This window comes from Hydra viridissima, unplaced genomic scaffold, assembly GCF_058129835.1.
Source record: "Hydra viridissima isolate aposymbiotic clone 2 unplaced genomic scaffold, HvirCarnegie_v1 scaffold_10, whole genome shotgun sequence".
NCBI lineage: Eukaryota > Metazoa > Cnidaria > Hydrozoa > Anthoathecata > Hydridae > Hydra > Hydra viridissima.
The window spans coordinates 633,530-655,866 of NW_028324309.1; the positions used below are offsets into that span (position 1 = coordinate 633,530).

The following is a 22,337-nucleotide window of genomic DNA, read 5'->3' on the forward strand; positions in this document are numbered from 1 at the left end:
AAAAAAGGCTGAATATAACCCCAAAAATGTCGAAGAAGGTTTTCGAATATTAAAAAGAGAGTGGGACAATATTCCTTAAAATTTCATTACAAATTTATATGAATCAATTCCCAGGAGATTCGCTTCTGTGATCAACGCAAAAGGCGGACATACGAAGTATTAATTGTTCTTTCTTTTTGTATCATATTTTATTAAACTATTTCTAGATATTTTTGTTTGTAATATATGTGTCTATAAACTTGATTTTTTTTTTTACTTCATAAGTCCTTTATACTTTTACGATAAAATCAAAAATAATTATAAACTTATGGTGGGCTAAAACTTATTCACAGTACTGTATATAACCAATATCATTGCCTCTTCGTTTTTCATCCGCTTCTTTGTTTTTCCGTTCGTATCAAGTAATAACAAACATAGTACAAATTTCTACAGGGTGGGGCAAAGAAGATTTACTAATGTAAAACATGGATAACTTTTGCAATAATAATTTATTTTGGTTAGTTTTTTTTATACATTAATTATATTTTATAGAAATTATGTGTGAAATATGACATCAGACAAATGTCAACCATTTTTCTCGATACAGAGATTGGCTCTTTTTAACGCGTTTTCCATTACACCACATAATATTTCTGGTTGAAGGCTCAGTATTTCGTCTCGAATATTTTTGGTGGTGTGTTGCCCTTGGATTTTCAGCCCCAAAATCTAAAGTTTGTTTGTTGACATAACCATTTAAATGGAAATGCGCTTCATCCGACATCAAAACATTATTTAAAAAATCAATTTTTGTGGCTAATTGTGTAAAACGAATAGCGTGTTGTAGTCGTTGTTGGTGATCTTGTGGTAGTAGTGTTTGCACAATTTGAATTTTGTATGGGTACGTCTTAAGATCCACCTTTAAAATTCTACGCAATGTCGTTCTGGAAATGCCCAATTGGCTGGAACGACGGCGAGTTGAGACAGATGGATCATCTGCAACACTTTGCCGCACAGTTTCCACGTTATCTTCAGTGCAAATATTTCGATGGGCACCTCGTCCAGGACGGTCAGCCACTGAACCCAGTTCCTCAAAACGACCAACCAAACTCCTAATCATGAAGGCTGCGGGAGCTCTTCTGGAATTAAAATGTTGCCGATATTTACGCTGCGTCAAAACAATTGATCGTCGACAAGAATAGAAAAACTCGATAATTTTAACGCGCTGTTTTGTACTGTAAGGTTCCATAATAAATCTCCAAGATTTCAATTGTAACCTAAAAAAAAAGAGAAAAATAAATATGTCAAAAAATAAAAAAGTTATTTCGGTTTTACATTAGTAGGTCTTCCTTGGCCCACCCTGTTTATCAGTCATCTGAAATAAATCGAATTTTAAATTATTTATATAATTAGAAACGCAAAGTTATAAAATTCTAGAAAATAAAATTTTGATAGTTTGCTTTCCCTTTACTATTTTATTTACTATTTTATTTACTTATTACTTTTTTATTCACTATTTTATTTCAAACTTCAAGAATTATTTAATCGAATAGCGAAATAGCTATTTAAATAAATCTTTAAAACTTATTTTTGAAAATTAAAAAATTGTGCATAAATATGAACTTGCCATACAATAAACATTTGATGCCTTAAACGCATAAAGAGTTTTTTTAAAACAAACTTCAGAAAATTCGATTTGTTTTAAAAAAACTGATGTAGAAATTTGTACTTTATTCGTTCTTATTCGTTTTGCACGAAAAATATCAATATATTTCATATCAATTTATTTCTTATATTGTTAAGGATGTCACAAAAACACAGCTTATTGTAAATAGTAATTCACTAATAAAACTCCATTCCTAAATAAAATAAAGAAAAGATTTTAGAAGTAAACTAATCACATAATAAAAGTGGAACTTTAAAAAAATTTATAAGTAACACCCTTATTTATAAGTTACACCCATCGGAATGAAAGGTTAAATGTAAATGGAGAAATGAAGAGTCCAGAGTTGCCATTTAACACCATGACTCAGTACGCCGTTCCATCAGGAGTCCCGTCTAAAATACTGACAAATTATGATCTTGCTTTCAAAATTGAAGAAGCCAAAGAGTTTCTTGAGAAACGGGCACCGACTTCGCAATTATCGGCGTCAAATCAAGTCCAATACTCAATCTTTTATACTCAAGTATTACTGTTTCATATGGTCACAAAGATTCGTCTGCTTTTAACCTGAGGCATGAATTACATAAGTCGGTAATTGACGTATTAATCACAATTCGTCTCCATTACTTTAAACTCCTCATCACTTATGTGCGCTTCAGTGAACTGGTTGGTTACCTGTCAGTTGAGCACAGGATGAACTTTATTACTTTTATTGCGTTGAAGTACTGCAATCATAAGGTACAATTTTACTCTCAACGCACACTAACAACCAGCCTCGCTTAATCAAATCTCCTAACAACCAGCCTCGCTTAATCAAATCTCCTAACTTATTGTTATAGTCCAATTTTATTTTTGATGAATAAATGAATCACGGTGTTAAATGGCAACTGGGTGTTACTAATGAGTATGGGTATTACTTACGGAATTTGGAAATAGTATAAAAATGGCGGTTTGGGGTCACTTTGTTTTTAAGGATTTGAATAAGTTTTTGAACACCAAATTTCGCATTGGGGTTTTTTGAGTCACTAATGTTTTTACTTTAATTTTTATTTTTTGATTATTGATGTCCATCATTATTCCCCCCAAACAAGGGTTGGCTATGTGCAAACCCTTATGCCACCGCCTTAACGATTGTTAACATATCGCAATGTGACACTCCCATGCACAAAAGCACTTCAATTATTTTACGTCTTAAATAAAACAAGTGAGCAATTTTTCATGTATGAAAATTATCACGTCATGTAAGCGTTAGTATAAGCATTTCTTCTTTGCCATGAGAGACAGCGTCAAGCCAACCACCATCAAAATTTGCGATAGCATTCATCCCTCTACCATGGATGTTCCCATCTAAAATAGTTCAACATGTTATAAGTAAGTGTGTCTTAGTTCCAGCGTAGTATTCATTACACCGATGATTAGAGAACAGCCAGCCAACGATGTTTAATCCATTACTGGCGCTTCGAAAAAGCGCCAGTAATGGATTAAACGTCGTTAGTGGTGAGCGTTATTATCCAACTCCAAATTATATAGAAAATTTTAAGTACAAATTAGCGAATCATTTGTCAAGTTATCTACTCAAGATCGATGATATAAAGCCGACTGCAGAGTCCCCTCGATATACAAATAGTATGTCGCGATATCCACTTACAATCTTTGATGTGGAAACTCCAAATTTGTGGTCAATGGTAATTTTTCATCTCAAGTGGTATATTCGAATGAGCTACGTGTGATACGAGCAAGATACGAGCTGTATGTTTTGACAAGCATACACAAAGCAAATAATTGGGAAGACCTTTAGATAGATATTCCTTACTGTAAGGTAGTTTCATTTGTTGTTAGTCTACTTACAACAAATGAAATACAGCCACATGTGGTCTTGGGGTTAAACATCTCTATGCTGAAAATTTGGGGTTCAAAACCAGTTTCTTATAGTGTTTTCTCTTCGAATGTTACAAGGTGATAAAGGCGAATACGTAAACCTTGAACCACCTCTGTTAGTATACAAACCAGATTGCAGTTTTAATGAGTTACAATTTATGTTTGCAGTTATTTCAGGTCGCGAGGTTCTTTCGTAGTAGGCTAGTAACTGTGTCCCGGCACGAGAGACTGAGATCTTGAGCCCATTATCGCCGAGAGTCCATCTCACAGAGACATATGTTAATGCTATTTAGAGCTGTTAATAATAGGTAAATAGTAAACAATGACAAGTGCACTTGATTTTTTTTTCTATACCTGTATAGGTTCGAGTTGCTATCAGTGAAATTCCTTTACCCATACTTCGCCCCATTAACACTGTGTAGTCGGCGTACAACTTATTGATTTCGTCAGCAGTTACACGTGAAAGTTCATCGTGTGTCAAAGCACGCCTTTGATAACTTTTTGCATTCCCTTCCGAGATGGCGGTAGCAAGATGATCTTTTTAGAGTTTGATGCCCGGTGCATCACAATCAGCAACTTTGTTGCACCCACTCTCCGTACCAGTCGCATTATAATCTTTAGCCTCATCTTGTAAATCTTCCAAAGCGAATTAATCAAGCATTTTTATAAATATATACACAATCAAGCAGCGCCTCTAATTGATTGCGGCAAATGCAAATCACTGTAAAACTAAAATTAAAGTAGATACGTTTATCGATAATCATTAAAAAAGCAGTGATTATCTCTGCAAAACGGGTGGTTATAAAAATGAAATGTTTTTATGCCCTGGGTATATAATGACTGCTGGGTAATTCCGCATCAAATCACCCAAAATTTAGAAAATTTTGAACCATGGGTACTCAAATTTTTTAAAAACTTCTTTGGTTGTTGCATGTTAAAAAGAAAAGTTAACACATAAAATTTCAGCTAAAAATGTTGAACCGTTGACAAGATATTGCAATTTTAGTATCGACCTGGTTTCCCAAAATGACCCGGTTTTCATAACATTCTAAAAAAACATTTTTATTAAAAAAATAAGAAATAAAAATGGAAAAAATATGAAAATAAACATATATAATGTTTTTTTTATGCTGAATTCAATAAATGTACTTAAAATGCTCAAATATAAAAGAAACATGCTTAAAAGTTAATAAAACAACTAGTTTCTATAAACCAACTTTGGGGCCCAATATCTCAAAACACCCCCATCAAATTTTTTTTTTTTTTCCTGTTAATATTTTCAGCTGCTTATAATCTTACTAGGCACAAAAAATCTAACTGGAAAAACAACTGAAACATATGGAACTTTAATTTCAAAGATCTATTACTTTTTCAAGAAATTATTTTAAAAAACTTGCAAATAGAATTTTGTGAAATATTATATTTAGTCTATAGACTCCTTAAAAAAAAAAAAAAATTTTGTTATATTTAAGAAAGTCTTAATTATATGATAACTTAGTTATTTGATCTTAACAACTGAAAAAAACATCCTGCTTTGTTTTTATATAAAAACTGAATAAGTGTGATATTGATGTGCATTTGTTTTTAAAATTTTGACAACTATATTTTGTAAAAGTTTATAATAACTAGTTTATAAAAAGTTCAGTTATAAAGCAACATTTATTGGTAAATTTTATTTAAATTTTAACAAATTACCAATTTGATATATATATATATATATAGATTGTATATATATATAAATTGTATATATATATATAAAATATATCTATAAAGAAAATTAACAATAACTATCAGTGTAAAAAATTATACAACAGAGGGATTCTGAAAAGGTTTGAATTATTTCTATATTTAAAAAATCTTTTTTTACTAAAAATTAAGTAGGAACTATAAGATGTGTCCTATTGGGTTATTGACATCAGACGCATGCAAAGGCCAACAAGAAGCTATTGAAACTTTAAGCAATGAAGAAAAAATAACTATATCATTACGATGTAACATTGAACTATCAAACTTAACAATATTATGTGAAAGACATACTACAAAATATTTGAAAATGTATCCTATATGGCAGAAAGCATGCTGTGATCCATTCAAAACACATACAAAGAAAATCACAAGTAAGTAAAAGTAGAATTTAAGTAATTTAATATATATACTTTTTTAACCTGTATTTTCAAAAACATAAACAATGTTTTAAACAATTGTGCAGATAAGCTATATACAATTATACATACAATTATACTATATACAAAATACATAAAGCTATCCCAGCAAGCACGCAACGTTGAAACAACGTTGAAATAACGTTGATTGACGTTGATCAACGTTATTTCAACATTGTTTCAACGTTGTGTGCTTGCTGGGTATATACAATTACATATACAATTCAATTACTTTTAGAAAACCTTAGAGTAGTCGCAATAAATGAGTCACAATTCATGATGAGAAGTGGTTTAAATATTGCTCCTGGGAAGAAACTTTGCAAACCTTGTAAGCAAAAGATTGCCAAAAAAGCAGATCTTAAAGAAGAGAAGCAAAGTCAGGGTGAACAAGATGAGGATTTTCTAATATCATCATTCAAATCAAAAAGACAGAAGATCAATGAAGAACTTGAAAATTTTAATATATCTCCTCTGAAATCTCATTCCAAGTCATCAAAACATATACTTTCAGAAGGAAAGCGAAAAATTGCGCGCATCAACGAAATGGTAAGTAACCTTACTAGAAAATCTGAAAGTCATTTCAATGTTCCCTCAAAACTGTGTTATGAAACAAATAACATGAAAAAGAAGGCTGAAAACTTTGATGAAATTATGAGCTTGATAAAAGAAAAAATTCTATGTTCGGACAAAAGGACTATTGTTCAACTTCTAACACTGGCGCCCCCAAGTTGGTCAATATTAGAAGTACAAAATAACTTTGAAGTTACAGAATACCAAGCAAAAAAGGCTAGACAACTTTTTAATAAAAAAGGATTATTAGCTATCTCTCCGTTGTATAAAGGTAAAGTCTTACACAAAGAAATAGAAGATTCTGTTAAATTTTTTTATGACTCAAGTGATTTATGTAGAACTATGCCTGGAAAAAAAGATTATGTTAGCATTCAAAAGAACGTCCATAAACAAAAAAAACTGCTTTTGTGTAACTTAAAGGAACTATATGTATTATACAAAGAAAACAATCCAGAAATACAAATAAGTTACTCAAAATTTGCTTCACTTAGACCAAAGTGGTGCATTTTGCCAGGTGCAAGTGGTACACATTCTGTTTGTGTTTGTTCTTATCACCAAAATGCCATATTGCTAGTAGATGCCTTAAATATTGGACTAAAGTATAAGGACTTACTTTCGAAAACCGTTTGCTCAGTAGAAAACAAAAAATGCATGCTTGCACAGTGTGATAATTGTCCTGGTAAAGAACCCCTCACCAAATATTTGTATGAGATTTTTGGAGAATACGAAGATGATTTTGAGATACAATACAAACAATGGCAAACTACTGATCACGCAACACTATTGAGTTTAACAGCAGATGTTCCAACGTTTGTTGAACTACTAGTATCTTGCTTTGAAAAGCTACAAGCTCATTCTTTTATTGCTCACTCTCAATCACAGTACCTTAACCAACTAAAACAAAATATGGATCAATCAAACATTATCATTATTGGCGACTTTGCTGAAAATTATGCCTTTGTAGTCCAAGATGAAATACAAAGCTATCATTGGAACACCCAACAATGTTCTTTACATCCACTAGTGATATACTATAAAGATGATAAAGGTGTACTGAAACATATTTCTTACTGTTTTATATCAGACGACATTACACATGATGTAACTTATGTGTACAAAGTATTCCAACTAATCATACCAATATTAAAAATAAAATTTTCCAATCTGTCCAAATTACATTTATTCACTGATGGTTGCGCAGGACAGTACAAAAATTGTAAAAGCTTTTACAATCTATGCCAACTAGAGAGCGAATTTGGCCTTAAAGTTGAATGGAACTTTTTTGCCACGTCCCACGGAAAGTCACCATGCGATGGGATTGGCGGTACTGTAAAAAGGTTAACAGCACAAGAAAGTTTAAAACGACCATACAGAAACCAAATTCTCACGTCAGAAGCTATGTATGAATTTTGTATTGAGAAAATCAAGGTTGTTAACTTCATTTACATAAAGGGATTGGACTTACAATTGCAACGTGAAGAGCAAAAAGAAAGGTACACTGGTCTAACAACTCTACCTGGTACTCGTAGCTTTCATCAATTTATACATCTTGGAGATAACAGGGTTGGGGCAAAGAGGTTTAGTATGGACACTAATTATACAATAATCCACAATCTTAAAAAGAAACAAGATATATTTCAACTTGATACTGTCACTTTAGGTTGTTATGTAGCTGTAGTCTGTGATGATAAGTGGTGGATCGGCATTGTAACTGAAACCAACCTAGAAGAAGTTGATGCTAAAGTTAAGTTTCTTCACCCAAATGGTCCATCAATCTGTTTTAACTGGCCTGAAAGAGATGACTACTGTTTTATTCCCAATACCAACATATTGAAAAAACTATCTGTTCCACAAGCTTGCTCTAGTTCTGGTAAAAACTATGTGTTTGAAAATGCTGAAATAGAAGAAGTACAAGTAAAATGGGAACAATATTGTAAACTATTACAAACACAGTCAAAATAACTTACATCTTCGATACCTTTAAAAATCTTGTATATTTAAGTAACTTTTTAAATTACAATTAACTTATTTTTATTTTATTTACAAATATTTTTTGAGAATTTCTTGAAAAAGTAATAGATCTTTGAAATTAAAGTTCCATATGTTTCAGTTGTTTTTCCAGTTAGATTTTTTGTGCCTAGTAAGATTATAAGCAGCTGAAAATATTAACAGGAAAAAAAAAAAAAATTTGATGGGGGTGTTTTGAGATATTGGGCCCCAAAGTTGGTTTATAGAAACTAGTTTTTTTATTAACTTTTAAGCATGTTTCTTTTATATTTGAGCATTTTAAGTACATTTATTGAATTCAGCATAAAAAAAACATTATATATGTTTATTTTCATATTTTTTCCATTTTTATTTCTTATTTTTTTAATAAAAATGTTTTTTTAGAATGTTATGAAAACCGGGTCATTTTGGGAAACCAGGTCGATACTAAAATTGCAGTATCTTGTCAACTGCTCAAAATTTTTAGCTGAAATTTTGCATGCAATATTTTTTTATAATTAGGAATAATGTGTCAAAATATAACACAAAAGGAAGACACATGGTTCAATGGACTGGGTGATTTGATGTGGAATTACCCTGCTGCGTATAGTTTTAAAATGAGATACTTTCTAATTTTTTCCATCATATTTATGTCTAATAAACCTCCATTCGATAATTTAGTTGAAGGAAGCTCTGTCTTCGAGTTGGAGAATGACTACCCTACCAAGTTGCTTGCGAACAAGTTGTGGTATGGCTGAAAAACGCGGGGTTGTATTCATAGATTCTGACTGCAATGGTGACCTAAAATAGACCCTTGAAAACAAAGTGACCCCAAAACTTCATTTTCATACTACTTTTTGGACAACGGCAAGTACATCATACAAGTACATCTGCAGAATAAACATATTGAACTTATGATGGCCTCAGGGTAGATAGATAAAATTTGAAACGAAAGTAATTTACTTTCAAAAAATATTTTAAAGTCGCCATCTGTTTTGTTCTGAAAATGCTCATCTCAGCTCCGCTTTCGTTGATATAAATATATTCTTTTTGCTATAATAATGTCTTGTTTTTCTTGAGTTTCATCTTTTTTTTTTAATAATAATAACTTAAACATATATGATTCAAAATATATAATAAAAATAAGATATATAATTTATATAAAATTACATTCAGCTTAAAAATATTTAGTACTGGTAAAGTATAATTTTCATTTTAACAAAGAACACAATAAAAATGAAAAATTTGCACAGTTAAAGATAATACACACCGCAATCACCACAAACCTTTTAGCAATTTCATGATAATTTTGTAAAGATCCAAGCTGGACTATGCTTGATAACATAGGCATCTCATTTTCAGTTCAATAAAAACTAAATCAGTAGCGAAGTTCTCTTATTTGACTCGTTTTAACAAGAATATTTCAATGTATCGTTTTACAACTACGGATGAGACTTCAATTTATCAACAAGACCTTTTATTAAAACACGAACGTTTATTGTGAGCTGAAGTTAAATGTTCAGCTTTAAAACAGACCAAAAAAATTTTACATACCTCGAAAAGACATGAAGTTGCGCTTATCTATGCTGATATTTGTACATTACCAACCTTATATTACTTTGTAATGACGTAAGTAGAATTTACCCTTAAAAATTTAAATTTAATAAATATTCGATCAAAAATTTACTTTAAAATAGGACGCATAATTAAGCAGGCAAAAACAATTCTTATCAATCCAAAATGATCTACACTTTCAGCCTGCTATAAATTGTTGTCCACAAAGCAACGGTCGTTGCGAAGCAATTATGGAAAGCGTGTTTCTTAAACCAAGTAAGCATGGGAATTTCGGCCTTCGAAATCGACGAAATTAAACGAAATTCGTGTTTCAATTTCGGATCGAAATTGAGAACGAAATTTCGATTTTTTGGATTGTTTAATTTCGCGAAAAAATTTCGTATAATTTCGGGTCATTGAAAGTAACGAAATTGACACGAAATTAAACATAAGTTTTAATTTCGAAATTCGTGAATTTGTAATGTTTAAAAATTTCGTCTTTCGAAATTCAATATAAATTTCGATACGAAATTGAAACACGAATTTCGTTTAATTTCGTCGATTTCGAAGGCCGAAATTCCCATGCTTAAAACCAAGCTTTATCGCTTATAAATAGAATATTTAACGGTATACGAAACAACAACCCAGGGTATTTTGTTTCATATTTATCTACTTTTTTTTTTTTTACTTCGAAATCAACTCTCTCAATATTTTGTGGTTTTGTGTTGTTTTTTGAATTTCTTCACTTATTTGTATGTAATATTAGGGAATTATTTGAATATTTTTATAAATTTGTAGAGATTTTATAAATTTTAATTTCAAAACAGAGAAAGTTTTTAGAAGAACCAAACTGTAATCTTTTTATCTTACCTTTTTGTTAAAGTCTAATATAAAAGAAATGTCAATGTAAAATCTTTGTCTTCTTTAATCTAAAATCTTTATCTTCTCTAATGTAACAACGTTTTAGGTTTTTATTACTTACCTCTTAATAATTTTCTTATAACTATAGTTACTACAGAGGTCTGTTAAACAGCAAATGACAAACTAGAAAATCTAATTCACAGTTTACATTATCAGATTAGTTTAGAGTTGATGCCAGAAGATCTAGAAAATCATCCTTAATCAAGCTCCGCTGGCATAAATATCTAAGTATTGAATAAAAAGTATATATATTTTTCAATTATATAGATATAAAAAAAAAATATTTGAGGTAGTATTTTGTCTTTTAAACAGTTATAAATATAAAAATTATTTATGGGGGGCAGGCAATCCTCCCAAAATACAACACCTCGTAGACATCATTCGGAAACAGAAGGCCGTGGTTCTGTTTCTTCTCTTGATAATAATTCATCTCAGGGTTCTTTCTCCGGATCGACAGGTTTGAGATTTCTACTAAGGTCAGATGGATTATCTGGTGAACAAGTTGTGTCGCGCAGAAGGAGAAGAGACCAAAATGATCTTCTCATTGAAACTCATTCACTTCCTGTACATTTGTTTCCTGCATTCTTATCTGGTGAGTTTTATATTGCTAAAATTAACCTTTTTTTAAAAATTTTACAAATGCGCAAGGAGGCTAGTTAAACAAATCTACCCTATATTGTATAGTGTGTATGTAAATTAACATACCACAAGTTAGCTTGTGTTTTTACTAACTAATTAAAAAATACCAATAGATAAAGTTATGCAAAAGCAAAGGTGAGGATCAACTACTTTATTGACTACAAATGTTTACAACAATGAACTATGGGCAGGAAGTGGTTTTGCAAGAGGATAGTATTACTTTCATCATATGAGGCAGCAAATCCATCTACTATTGATTGATAGGACCACAAGACTAAATCATAAAAATAATGCACCCTTCTGTTGTCTCAACATGCAACCAGTTTTTAGAAAGGGTTGACTTATTGGATTGTCTATTAAGCTTATATAGAAGATGGATATTTTTAAAGAAAAGGCATTGAACAATTTGCATTTTTTAGGTATAGTAATTGTCCAAGTTTGGATCATGTACTTAAAGAAATTTATCAATTAAGACTATTTAAGTTAAAAGCAGCCTGATAGAATTATAGGTAAAAATAAGCCTAATAGAATTATAGGTAAAAATAAAAGAGGCTGTTTATCTAAAGTAGTTGAAAGTCTCCTTTGCTACAAAAAGAAAAAAAGGTCTTGTTGCATTTGTCTCCTTTTTTTTTCCAATTCAAACTGACAGTATTGGGAATAGGCCTGTTTTTAGTGAGAAAAAAAAAGCCATTGTAAAAAACACTGAATGTGATGACACTCCAAAGGTTTATTGTGAAAAATGTAAAGTACATTTATGTTTTACACCAAAATCCAATTGTTTTAAAGATTTTCACAACTTTAAAAAGAAAAATGTTTAAAAAAACTTTTTTCATTTACTCCATTTTCACATTTATTTCATTTATTGTTACTTTATGTTAACAAAGCCCAAAATCCATAAACAGGGCAATTTTCAAAATTTTTTTAGAACTTACAAAAGCATAAAGTATCAATAAAATGAAAAATTAATATTATAAAAATGGAAAAAAATGTATATTTTTTAAATTCATTCAGTATAGGGTTAAAGTGAAACGAAACAAAATATTTGTTTGTTTTTTTATTTATTGAAAATACTTTTAATTAAAAATTTTCTTTTTTTTTTTTCTCAAAGTTCTTTCCAAATGCATTATTGATTATACATTATCAATAATAAAAGTTAAGGATTGTATGATTTCCTGGCTATGGGAGCGAATGAAGTCTTTCCACTCAACTAACATTTTATTTTTTAAATTTAGCTGAAATCAAATGCCCAGTATGTAATAAGCGCATTGGCTCAGATGAAGTAGAATCTCACCTGCAGGCTTGTTTAGCTAAACCTAAAGTTTCCTATAATGGTAAAGTATTTGCAGTTAAAATATTTACTAAGTTAGTTTCTACATGTACATGTATTTATTCTGAGTATATATTCATAACTATTTATAAATAAGCATGTTTATACTTTTCTCTTGTGCATAAAAACAACTTTTCTCTAGCTTTAAAAATCTGCTCACTAATGAAAAATTTTTAGCCAACTTATATATTTTTTAAAGCTAGGAAATATGAAACATACATTTTAATTCTTAAAAGTCTGCTATTTATATCTGATTTTTAAGTTGCTATAAAAATAAAATTGTTAACTTAAGTAAATTTGAATTTAAAATAGTTAAATGAATACAAGCATGTTTTGATCAATCAAGACTAATTTTTTGGTAAAATAAGGTAGTAGAATTGTAAATTTATTAAAAAAAAAAAAAAAAAAAAACTTATAATTTAAAAAAATAAGCAAGATGGCATCCATCAAATTTCCTTATGGTTTTCTACTTGATTAAAACTTAAATTGTGAGGAAAGAAAACAATGAGAGAGAAACAAGCGAAAGGATTTTATGTGTTCAAAACTCTGTTACATAAGTTGCATATTCAAAAAAATATTATTAATTAAATAAACCCTATTTCCTTTTATTAAGTAAAGATAAGAAAAATGTATTTTTAAAAAAAAGCACTGATAATAAGGAAAACAAAAATCAGATGGTTGGATAAAAAGTAAATATAAAATGTTGTTTAATAAGTTTTCTTATTTTGAGATTTAAAATGGCAATTTAAAGTATTGAACTAACTTATCTTTTCTTACATTTTTATAAAAAGTGGATTTTTCAGTTTCATACAAATGACCTTTAATTATAGAAATATTTCTAGTTGTAAAAGGTGTTGAACAACAATATAATTAGAACTTTAAAACAAAATTCATCAGTTGGGTCAAAAATCATCAAAGTTTTAATCAAAAGATTCTTTTTTTTAGTTACTACAATGTAAATATTTTTAAGAAAAACAGGCGACTCCACACGAAAGATGAGTTGCATAGAAGTTTAATTTGTGTGGCGTTTGGTGCAGGAAATCTCACTTACATAACTGTTTAAGAAGTTTTCTTTAAGAATTTTTTAAAAGAGGGATTCTTCATCCAACATCAATAGAAATAATAACGGAAAGTACATTAATATTCTAATTCTACTGCTACATTCCTTTAAAATGGTAAAACATGCAAAGAATATTCCAGTTTGAGATTATAATAAATTCGGCAAAAGATAAAATCAAAGTATTAAATATATAAGAGTCAAGTTAGTCAATAGAACTGTTACCAATAAAATGAAAAGTTCTTCAGCTTAAAAGTTTTGTTTGAAAATTTTTACATTGTTTGGTTACAAGATATCTTAAGTGATTTTTAGTCCTTTTTAGATGCATCATTTGAAAGATATCAAATACTTTAATATCTTTCAAATGATGCATGTTAAAACAACTGAAATTCATTAATTTACTTATGTTGTTAATTTACTCAAGTTCTTAAAGGGCCAGAGTAGTCAATAAAAAGTAATTCTAATCATTTATTAGTAACATTAATTGTTTAACAATAACAATAATTTATGCGTTGAGCAAATGTAATTTAAAGATTTGTTAAAGTTGGGACTAATTAGTAAAAAATAATTTAGTCAATTTATAAAGGCTAATTGCGTTGAATTCAAAATTAAATACAGAAAAAATGTTAAATTTAAAACGAATGAGCTTTCAAAGAGTTCAAAAAATTTTGCTTTCAAAGTTTTAGAGAAATAAAATAAAACAAAAAAAAATTTAAAAAAAGTTAAAGAAATTTTGCTTTCAAAATAAGTTTTGATAAAAAAAAAACATTTTATAAATTTTTATGGATACAATATCCCATATTAAATATCCTTGCTAAAAGACATGTAAGCATCTTTCTGGAATGTCCATGCAAAACATTTTTGCAATCACCCTTGTCAGCTGAAAAATTGGGCTATCAAATGATTTTTTACATCAATAGGAGGATCAAAACGATCGGACTTTAAATATAAAGATGCTCTTAAATTTGTCGACGGTAAAAAGTTTTTAACGACTGTTGCTGTACTTTTACAAATTTAGACTTTTACAAATTTAGACTTTTACAAATTTGCAAACATGTTATTTAATAATAACATTTTTTTTTTAGAATATTTTTTCATGGACTTTTAATTATTCATGTTTTTTAGAATGTTCACTGATACAATCATTAATTATGTAAAATAACCTTGAATAGCTTAAAAACAGAGATAAATAGAAGATATTTTTTCATTTTTCAAATTATCATTATTTTTTAATATTATTACAGTTTATGAAACAAAGTAGGATTTTGTTTGTAAAATTTACTAATGTAATTAGCATCCAAATGCTAACAAGAAACAAAAAAGAAAAAAACAAGAAAAAAAACAATAAAATAAGCACCAAAATAGTCAACTAAAATAAATTAGATAAGGATCCTATTAAATCATGTTTCAACTTCATACAAGCGACATTAAAAATAAAAATAGCGTTTGAAAAGTATGTATATATCTAGAATGCAAATATATTGTGTTGTTTAGAATTTTCTAGATTTCAGAAAAAGGGGTAACTTGAGCTTTGCAAGATGATCAATATTTGAATATTTTCAAAAAATTTTTCAATAATTCTTTTTCCTTTCTAATAGAAAGCATTAAAAATTTTATCTGATGTCTCCACTCAATAAAAAAATTTCACTTAATTATTTACTTAACTCTGTTGTGATATAATTCAGATAAGTCCTGTTGTATGTATGTATGTATGTATGTATGTATGTATGTATGTATGTATGTATGTATGTATGTATGTATGTATGTATGTATGTATTTATACAATAAGATGAATTAAAATGAAATTTTAATTTTATTTAACATTAAGTTTTTACACATTTAAATCATTTTTTTCATTTTTAAATCACATTTTTTCATTTTGATTGAAAAAATCTAATTGGTATCTCGTTATATTGATTTCAATATTTAGTATAACCAGAGTACTGTCAATCATGTTTTTTGAAATTGGGCTTAAAATGTTTTCTTGGCTGAAAATAAAACATGGTTTAGTGATAACTTACTATACATCCAAAAAAGTTGGCTGGCAAAGGATGTCATTTAAAAAGGGTTTCAAACACAATTTCTAGGATTTTTGAAATAATCAAGGAAACTGTTTAATTTTTCCAAGGCTACCTTACTTTAAAGATAACATACTTGTTGATTGATTATTGTCACTTTGTTTAAAAACCTTTTAAATTTGTTATAAGTAATTAAAAGCCATTTAAATCATGAAAAACATGTGCTATTTTTTAACATGAAAACCATGTTGTTTTTTTTGACATGAAAATCATGTGTTATTTTGATCATGAAAACCATGTTTTTTCTTTTTTTGAAATTTCAAGTTCATAATGATTCTCAATCAGAAGAACTTTTTATTATTTTTTAAAGACCAATAAAAATTGAGCTTTTATTTGGTCCTTTACCAAAAAACAGATGAAAAAAACTGCACCAAGATGTATAATTTTTGTTTTCAGTACTAGACAGTTCTCTTTTATGAGGTCATTTTGCTTTCATTACAACTTAATACAATTTAGTTTCAATACAATTATTTCAATTTAACATTTCAATTATTTTATTATTTGCTTTCATAAAAATTTAATTACAGATACATTAATATATTTACACGTTTACACTTTATCCTATGAAATATTATAATTTTCTATTCGTTGTAAAGTTTAAATTAACTGTGAGTTAAAACCAATTTTCAGCTTAAAATTTATTTATTACATTTATTTATTTTCAACTTATAATTGATCAACTTCAATTTGCATTTGAAGATCAACATAACGTAAGATTGTGTTAAAAACTTAAAGTTTTGAAACTTCAATTAGTTAGAACATCAAGGAAAGGAGATTTTAAATATATTTTTGCAATTTCTTTTTTTTGGGGGTTTTATACCTAAAATAAAAATTATAGGAATAATACTAGTTATTTGAAATATCAAATATTTTATATTTCACATAGTCAATATTATTCATATATTAACTGTAATGTATGATGTGTTATGTATGTTAATGTATGTTAATGTATGTTAATGTATTAAATCTCAGCAAAGAAAAAGCAAAAAAACAATTCTAGTGATATTTGAGCTCATGGCATAAAATTCACTGCTGATTCTTCCACACGTCTTGAAGGATTAAAATTTAAGTATTTAACCAAAAGTTACAATCAAAACTGCAAAGAAGCAGAAAGATAAATTTACCTCAGGTTTAGGCAAGCAAATAAGTTGTGTTTTTTAAAAATTTTGTTTTTAATTTTTGAAAGTTTTATGTACCAACACCTTCTCAACAGCTCTTTGAAATGATGTTGCCTTAACAAGATTTTATATGAGATTCTTCTTTTTTTTTTTTTTTTTCTGCATTGGAAATGCAGCGATTCTCCTAATTTAATCTTTCTTTGTGGTTTTTATCTGCAGCATGGCTGGTTTTTACCTGCAGCTGTCTGATTTTTACCTGCAGCATGGCTGTCTGATTAACTTGTTATAGTTTCAAAAGATTTTTTTATAAACTGCTGTCTGGAAAATCAGAATTTATATTTCATGTGGATCCACAAACTGGAGATTTTTTTAAAGATTAACATTTTTTCTGTATTTTATAAAATCTAAAAACAAAAAAAATGAAAAGATATCAAAATGAATTCCAAAGTATTGTAGTGTCACCTTATCAAGTTGTTATTTCTAAATAGGAAAATGATATTAAGTGGAAATGGAGAATAAATACTTATATAGAAAACTTATTCTCCGATATCTATTTTTAATAATATTATATCTATTTATTCAACATTTTCCTGTATCTCAAATGAAAAAGCTATTATTCTTGTGTTTTTCCAGAAAGCAACTTTTTAGATACTTTTTAAAAGAGTATTTATAACACATGAAAAAATTTAGAACTTAAAAATTATTTAAAAATTTATTTGGTTAATATTTAATAAAAGAATATTACCTAAAGGCAACAACACAACACACATTCACAATTAAATTATAAGAAATTTATTTATTAATTTATTTATTTATTAATTCACAATTAAATGATAAGAAATAAAAACTATATTATGTTGGAAATATTCTCAATCTATTGTTAGAATACTGTCTGAGCTTACTATTGTCTTTTTTTGTGTGTTTAGTGGATATACTGAAAGTTGATGCTGGCGAATGTGTAATTTGCTTTGATGATATGAATGCAGGTTATATTTTTTTTTACTTTTTACTCTAAGTTATAAAGTCAAGAAGCAGTACAAGGTTTGATAATTTAACTTTCAAGAACATAAACTTCTGAACAGTATTTTCTTATTTCAAAAACAAAAAAATTTTTCAATAAACAAACCTGAACTTTGATCGCAACTTTTGTTCTCATAAGTTTAGTAATTAAATAAAAAATTTTTCTGAACAAGGAAAAATAAAACAATTGTAAATAATATATATATATTATGAAATAATGTTTTAAAATAATTTACAATTATTTAAATTTATTACTAATCATCTGGAAGTATCCAAATGAACTGTATCTTATCACATCAAAAATATAAAATAACTGGTATGAGACAGGAACCAAAGACTAATTTCATGTCGCAAAGAAGAAACAAAAGAGCAATAAACAACAAATTGTCATCTTCTGCAAAATGTTGTAGGCCAACCATGTATTACAGAAAAATCTCATCCTTGAAAATAATATCGGAAGGAGACTCTGGTTCTGTTAACATAAATGTTGAACACCACAATAATTCTAAGCAAAATAGAGTATTTTTGAATTATTTGAACATGCAAAATAATTTGTTTGAAAAGGAGAGAGAATGAATGCAATCAGATACAGACAAGTTTTAGATGATGGCTTATTGCAATTTATTGACATTCATGATACACAGAACTTTATGCAAGATAATGCAACCTTGCATAATGCCAAGATGGTCATGGCATAGTTGCAGGGCCATAACATTAAAATGTTTATATGGTCTCTTAATTTCTCAGATTTTAACCCCATAGGACATAATGAAATACAGAGTTGCTGTTTAACACTTGATTCACTAAAAGATGCAATTTGGTGTTTCTGGGTGCTAAGAGATAACTCAAGAGTTGTGTAAATTTATGTGAGATTTATTGCTAAGGTCGATCTCTGGTGTCTTGAAATTGAAAGGTTACTCGTTGAAATAATAACATCCATCACAACATCTTTATTGGCATTTTTATGTTGTATTTAATTATGTACATAGCCAGTATATAAAAATGACCTTTAACATGGATTAATTGACTCATTATTTTTAACAAATTAGATTTGTTAAAGTTGCTAAACTTATCCTGAGCACTGTAATTAGTTAGTTTTTGAAATGTAAAATTTGTATTATATGATACTCAGTAATGAACAGGACTTTACTTTATTCCTACAAAGTGTACACACACACACACAATTTTATTTCTGTGATTTTCTTTTTAAAGATTTAGAATATATTAGTGGTGTTTTTAAACTTTTACATTTTAATTTTCAGGTGACAGAATCGCCAGACTACCTTGCTTATGCATATACCATAAAAAGTGAGTACTTCTTGTACTCTTATAAAAGAGATTTATGAAGTTTATCATCACTTTTATACTTTATGTAAGCGACCATTATTAAAATATCATTGCATATAATGATATTTTAAAATATTGATATTAGAAACAATCAATCAATAAAACACTAAGTTTTAATATCTGATTAGTGATGAAAAAAAAACGTACATAGTGTTTTTAACCGCAATTTTAGATGTACAGATGACTAGTTTTTAACTGCAATTTTAGATGTATAGATGACTGGTTTAAACGAAATCGCTGTTGCCCGGAGCATCCCGAGGAAATTTCACAAGATACGCCTTCGTTGTCTACCATACCGGAAACCTCTAGCAATTCTGCTTGCGTTGATTCCGAAAGAGAAAACGCATCTCAAAATTTGACGCCGGAAAACTATAATATTACTCAAAGTGACACAGCAGTTGACAATTCGATAGATATTGCTGCAAGCTCTTCATATATGGGGGTACTTTCAGATAGCTCTTTACAAAATGTTCGTGGAAGTTCTCCTAATTTAAAAATGACATGCTCTGAAACAGAAAACTCGTCAAATCTTACAAAGAACTTAAACACAGATAACACAACAAATCCTCTGAATGATAACTTAGATGATCTGGAGTCTCCAACCCAATTTGCAAATATAACACCAAGTACTTTCCAAAAAACAGTAGTGCATGTAGATGACGGGAGTCTGCACGGCTCCTCTGCACTCTTTGATGATGATGAACTGGAGCAACTTGCCTCTAAAATCAAAACAATTCTTGTTTCCGATCATTCGGAACCAACTATTTCAGAAGAAACGTGATCCTATCGTGGCCTTAACGAAATCTTCGTTTGTACTTGGATCTATGACGTCATGGGATGTTGAATTACTTCAAGTTTAAAATAGCAGAATTTTGCTCGATGGATGCCATAGATTTTTTGTTAATAAATGGATATAGAAAATAATAGCCAGCGAGTAACATTCTAATAACAGAAGATGCCATCCATTTTAACTTTAGTACCAGTCTTCTATATGTCCATATAAGTCTTTTATATGCCCATGTCAGTCTCAAATACACTCGCATGAAGTATATTAAGTAAATATTCTTTCAAAATCTGCGTTTTAGTTGATGTTTTAACACTTTATTTGAAATTAGCTACTTTCTAGATTTTACTTTCTAGATATTACGAAACATTTTCAACTTTTTCCAATTTCAAAATCTTGCTACGCTTCTTATATCATCTTAAATTCATATAATTTCTCTCACTTTCCCTCTCTCCCTTTGCTCTTGTCTCCTCGCTTTTCTATGCTTTCTCTATCCAATCTCAACCTCCTCCTATCGCCACCTCCCCCTTTTTATTCTTTTATAAACACTTATTAAGTGCGAATGTATAAAAATGAAAAATTATATATTTTAAACATGATTGAGTCTTCTCTGCTATTTCAATAAAATATAATGAGAGATTACGTCAGATAAGTTTCAAAATCGCACGAAAATCCTTACGATTCTACTGCAACTTGTTTGTATTCTGTATTTTTCGCGTTCTCGGAGAGTTGCGGTGTTTTGCGAAGGAAAATTTCTCTAATCTAACTTGGCCAATTTGCAGACGACAGATAAAACTTAAACTCTTTGCGCGCTCCTAATAATATGGTATGTTGAAGTTTAAAAATTTTTACTGCAGTGTTTCCTTGTTATCCAATATCGCGATAAAAAAAGGTACCGACTTCTAAAGAAATAGGTAATTACATCTTACTTGATGAAATGTAAAAAGACATTTTGTAATCTAATCGTTGTAATCGCTTACGGCATGAGTGGTGTTTCCATCGACGAGTGGAGTTAAAAATCAAAATGATAATTGCTTTTTTAGAGAAACGATGAAACGAATGTTAATTTGAAATGAAATTAGAAATGAGTCTTGTCTGGCGAAAAAAGGAATAAGGTGAAGTAATGAAAATTGCATTTGAAAGAAATTATAATAATTAAAGATGACATGAAGAAATAATACTAATTCCATTTCAAAAAGAATTTCCTTCGCTATTCCACTGTATGTAGTTAAAAAATTAAGTGGCCAGTTTATTTACGGCAAATGTTTATCAAAATGGTCGAGGAATACTTGAGATTATCATCATGTTAACCACTGATCTCTATAATAACTGGATAGCGCATCTCTAATATCAAAATTGACGCCAAAATCGCCATATTGGAAAGCCCCAGGACAATGAAATCTGATATGTGCGATAAAGCGATAAGCCGAAAAACAGAACTTAAAGCTTACAGGATTAAAATTTTTGGGGCTTTCCAATATGGCGATTTTGGCGTCAAAAAATAAGAAGTTTTGCTCGGAGTTGCGCTATCCAGTTATTATAGAGATCAGTGATGTTAACACATTACAAGCCGAGCGGGTAAAAAAAACCTGTTTTGCGGACTGCTGTCTATTAGCGGGTCGGGTATTTTTACCCGTTTGAATGAATTTACTTTAAAAGCAGCACAAAGTAATTTTACTCGATTGGTTTACATATGAAACTGATAAGATTAGCTCGTACTTTTTTGCACCCTCAAAAACAATGCCGGGTCTGTGCTACACATAAAAAAGTTTAACGTGCTTTATGTGCGAGTTTTGCAAAGTGCCTCTTCATAAAGGAGAATGTTTTTTTAAGTACCACACAGTACAAAAATATTAGTTTTAAAAACAATTTTTAGAAATTAATTAGCTTATATAAATTGTAAATATTTTTAAACAATATATTATATTATATTATTATAAAAAATTGTTGCAGTTTTACTAATTTTTATTAAAATATGTTTTTGTATACATCAGTTCATCTATTTTATGAACCGCATATTAGATTTCAAACGCGTAGCTTTATGCGAATTTTTGCCCGCTACGCACACCTGTTTAGTCTATTTCGCTACCCGCTTATAAAGTGTTAATACATTATAATAAACAATATTTTTCGCTAACTGATTCCCTGTTTCAGTATATTCCAATAACATATGAAATACTGAAATAGGCTTTTAAATAGCTCTGTATCAAAATGCTACGAAAACAAACTTACATTGACTACTACTACAAACTTGCAA

The 22,337-nt window shown here is 29.1% G+C and overlaps 3 protein-coding genes across 4 annotated transcripts; 2 read left to right on the forward strand and 1 right to left on the reverse strand.

Annotated features, from left to right (window-relative positions):
- Positions 1-501: 501 nt before the first annotated feature.
- Positions 502-10,039, reverse strand: LOC149882496 (uncharacterized). Of its 2 annotated transcripts, none has more exons than XM_090065676.1 (2): positions 9,923-10,039; positions 502-1,253 (listed from the first exon to the last, which is right to left on the reverse strand). In XM_090065676.1, the coding sequence occupies exons 1-2, from the start codon at positions 9,937-9,939 to the stop codon at positions 554-556; spliced, it is 717 nt and encodes a 238-aa protein (XP_089921802.1). In that variant the 5' UTR covers positions 9,940-10,039; the 3' UTR covers positions 502-553. The 2 variants fall into 2 exon arrangements, with proteins under 2 accessions (XP_089921802.1, XP_089921801.1); XM_090065675.1 differs by having other exon boundaries at positions 9,522-10,033.
- Positions 5,409-8,288, forward strand: LOC145195637 (uncharacterized). Its single transcript, XM_090065680.1, has 2 exons — positions 5,409-5,634; positions 5,918-8,288. Exons 1-2 carry the CDS (start codon positions 5,409-5,411, stop codon positions 8,209-8,211), a joined length of 2,520 nt encoding a protein of 839 aa, XP_089921806.1. The 3' UTR covers positions 8,212-8,288.
- Positions 10,040-10,450: 411 nt separating the features above from the next.
- LOC145192994 (uncharacterized) lies at positions 10,451-20,679 on the forward strand. Its single transcript, XM_090101293.1, has 5 exons — positions 10,451-11,302; positions 12,582-12,680; positions 17,856-17,915; positions 19,212-19,257; positions 19,504-20,679. Exons 1-5 carry the CDS (start codon positions 11,044-11,046, stop codon positions 20,075-20,077), a joined length of 1,038 nt encoding a protein of 345 aa, XP_089957419.1. The 5' UTR covers positions 10,451-11,043; the 3' UTR covers positions 20,078-20,679.
- Positions 20,680-22,337: the final 1,658 nt, after the last annotated feature.

What these genes read in the sequence shown, in the direction of transcription:
- LOC149882496 (XM_090065675.1), bottom strand. Translation starts at nt 9,586, where the DNA reads ATGCCTATGTTATCAAGCATAGTCCAGCTTGGATCTTTACAAAATTAT. An exon ending in TATCATGAAATTGCTAAAAG is followed by an intron (nt 1,254 to 9,521) that starts GTTTGTGGTGAT and finishes CTTTTTTTTTAG; the next exon opens with GTTACAATTGAAATCTTGGA.
- LOC145195637 (XM_090065680.1), top strand. Translation starts at nt 5,409, where the DNA reads ATGTGTCCTATTGGGTTATTGACATCAGACGCATGCAAAGGCCAACAA. An exon ending in ACATACAAAGAAAATCACAA is followed by an intron (nt 5,635 to 5,917) that starts GTAAGTAAAAGT and finishes AATTACTTTTAG; the next exon opens with AAAACCTTAGAGTAGTCGCA.
- LOC145192994 (XM_090101293.1), top strand. Translation starts at nt 11,044, where the DNA reads ATGGGGGGCAGGCAATCCTCCCAAAATACAACACCTCGTAGACATCAT. An exon ending in CTTTGATGATATGAATGCAG is followed by an intron (nt 17,916 to 19,211) that starts GTTATATTTTTT and finishes TTTAATTTTCAG; the next exon opens with GTGACAGAATCGCCAGACTA. An exon ending in TTATGCATATACCATAAAAA is followed by an intron (nt 19,258 to 19,503) that starts GTGAGTACTTCT and finishes CTGCAATTTTAG; the next exon opens with ATGTATAGATGACTGGTTTA.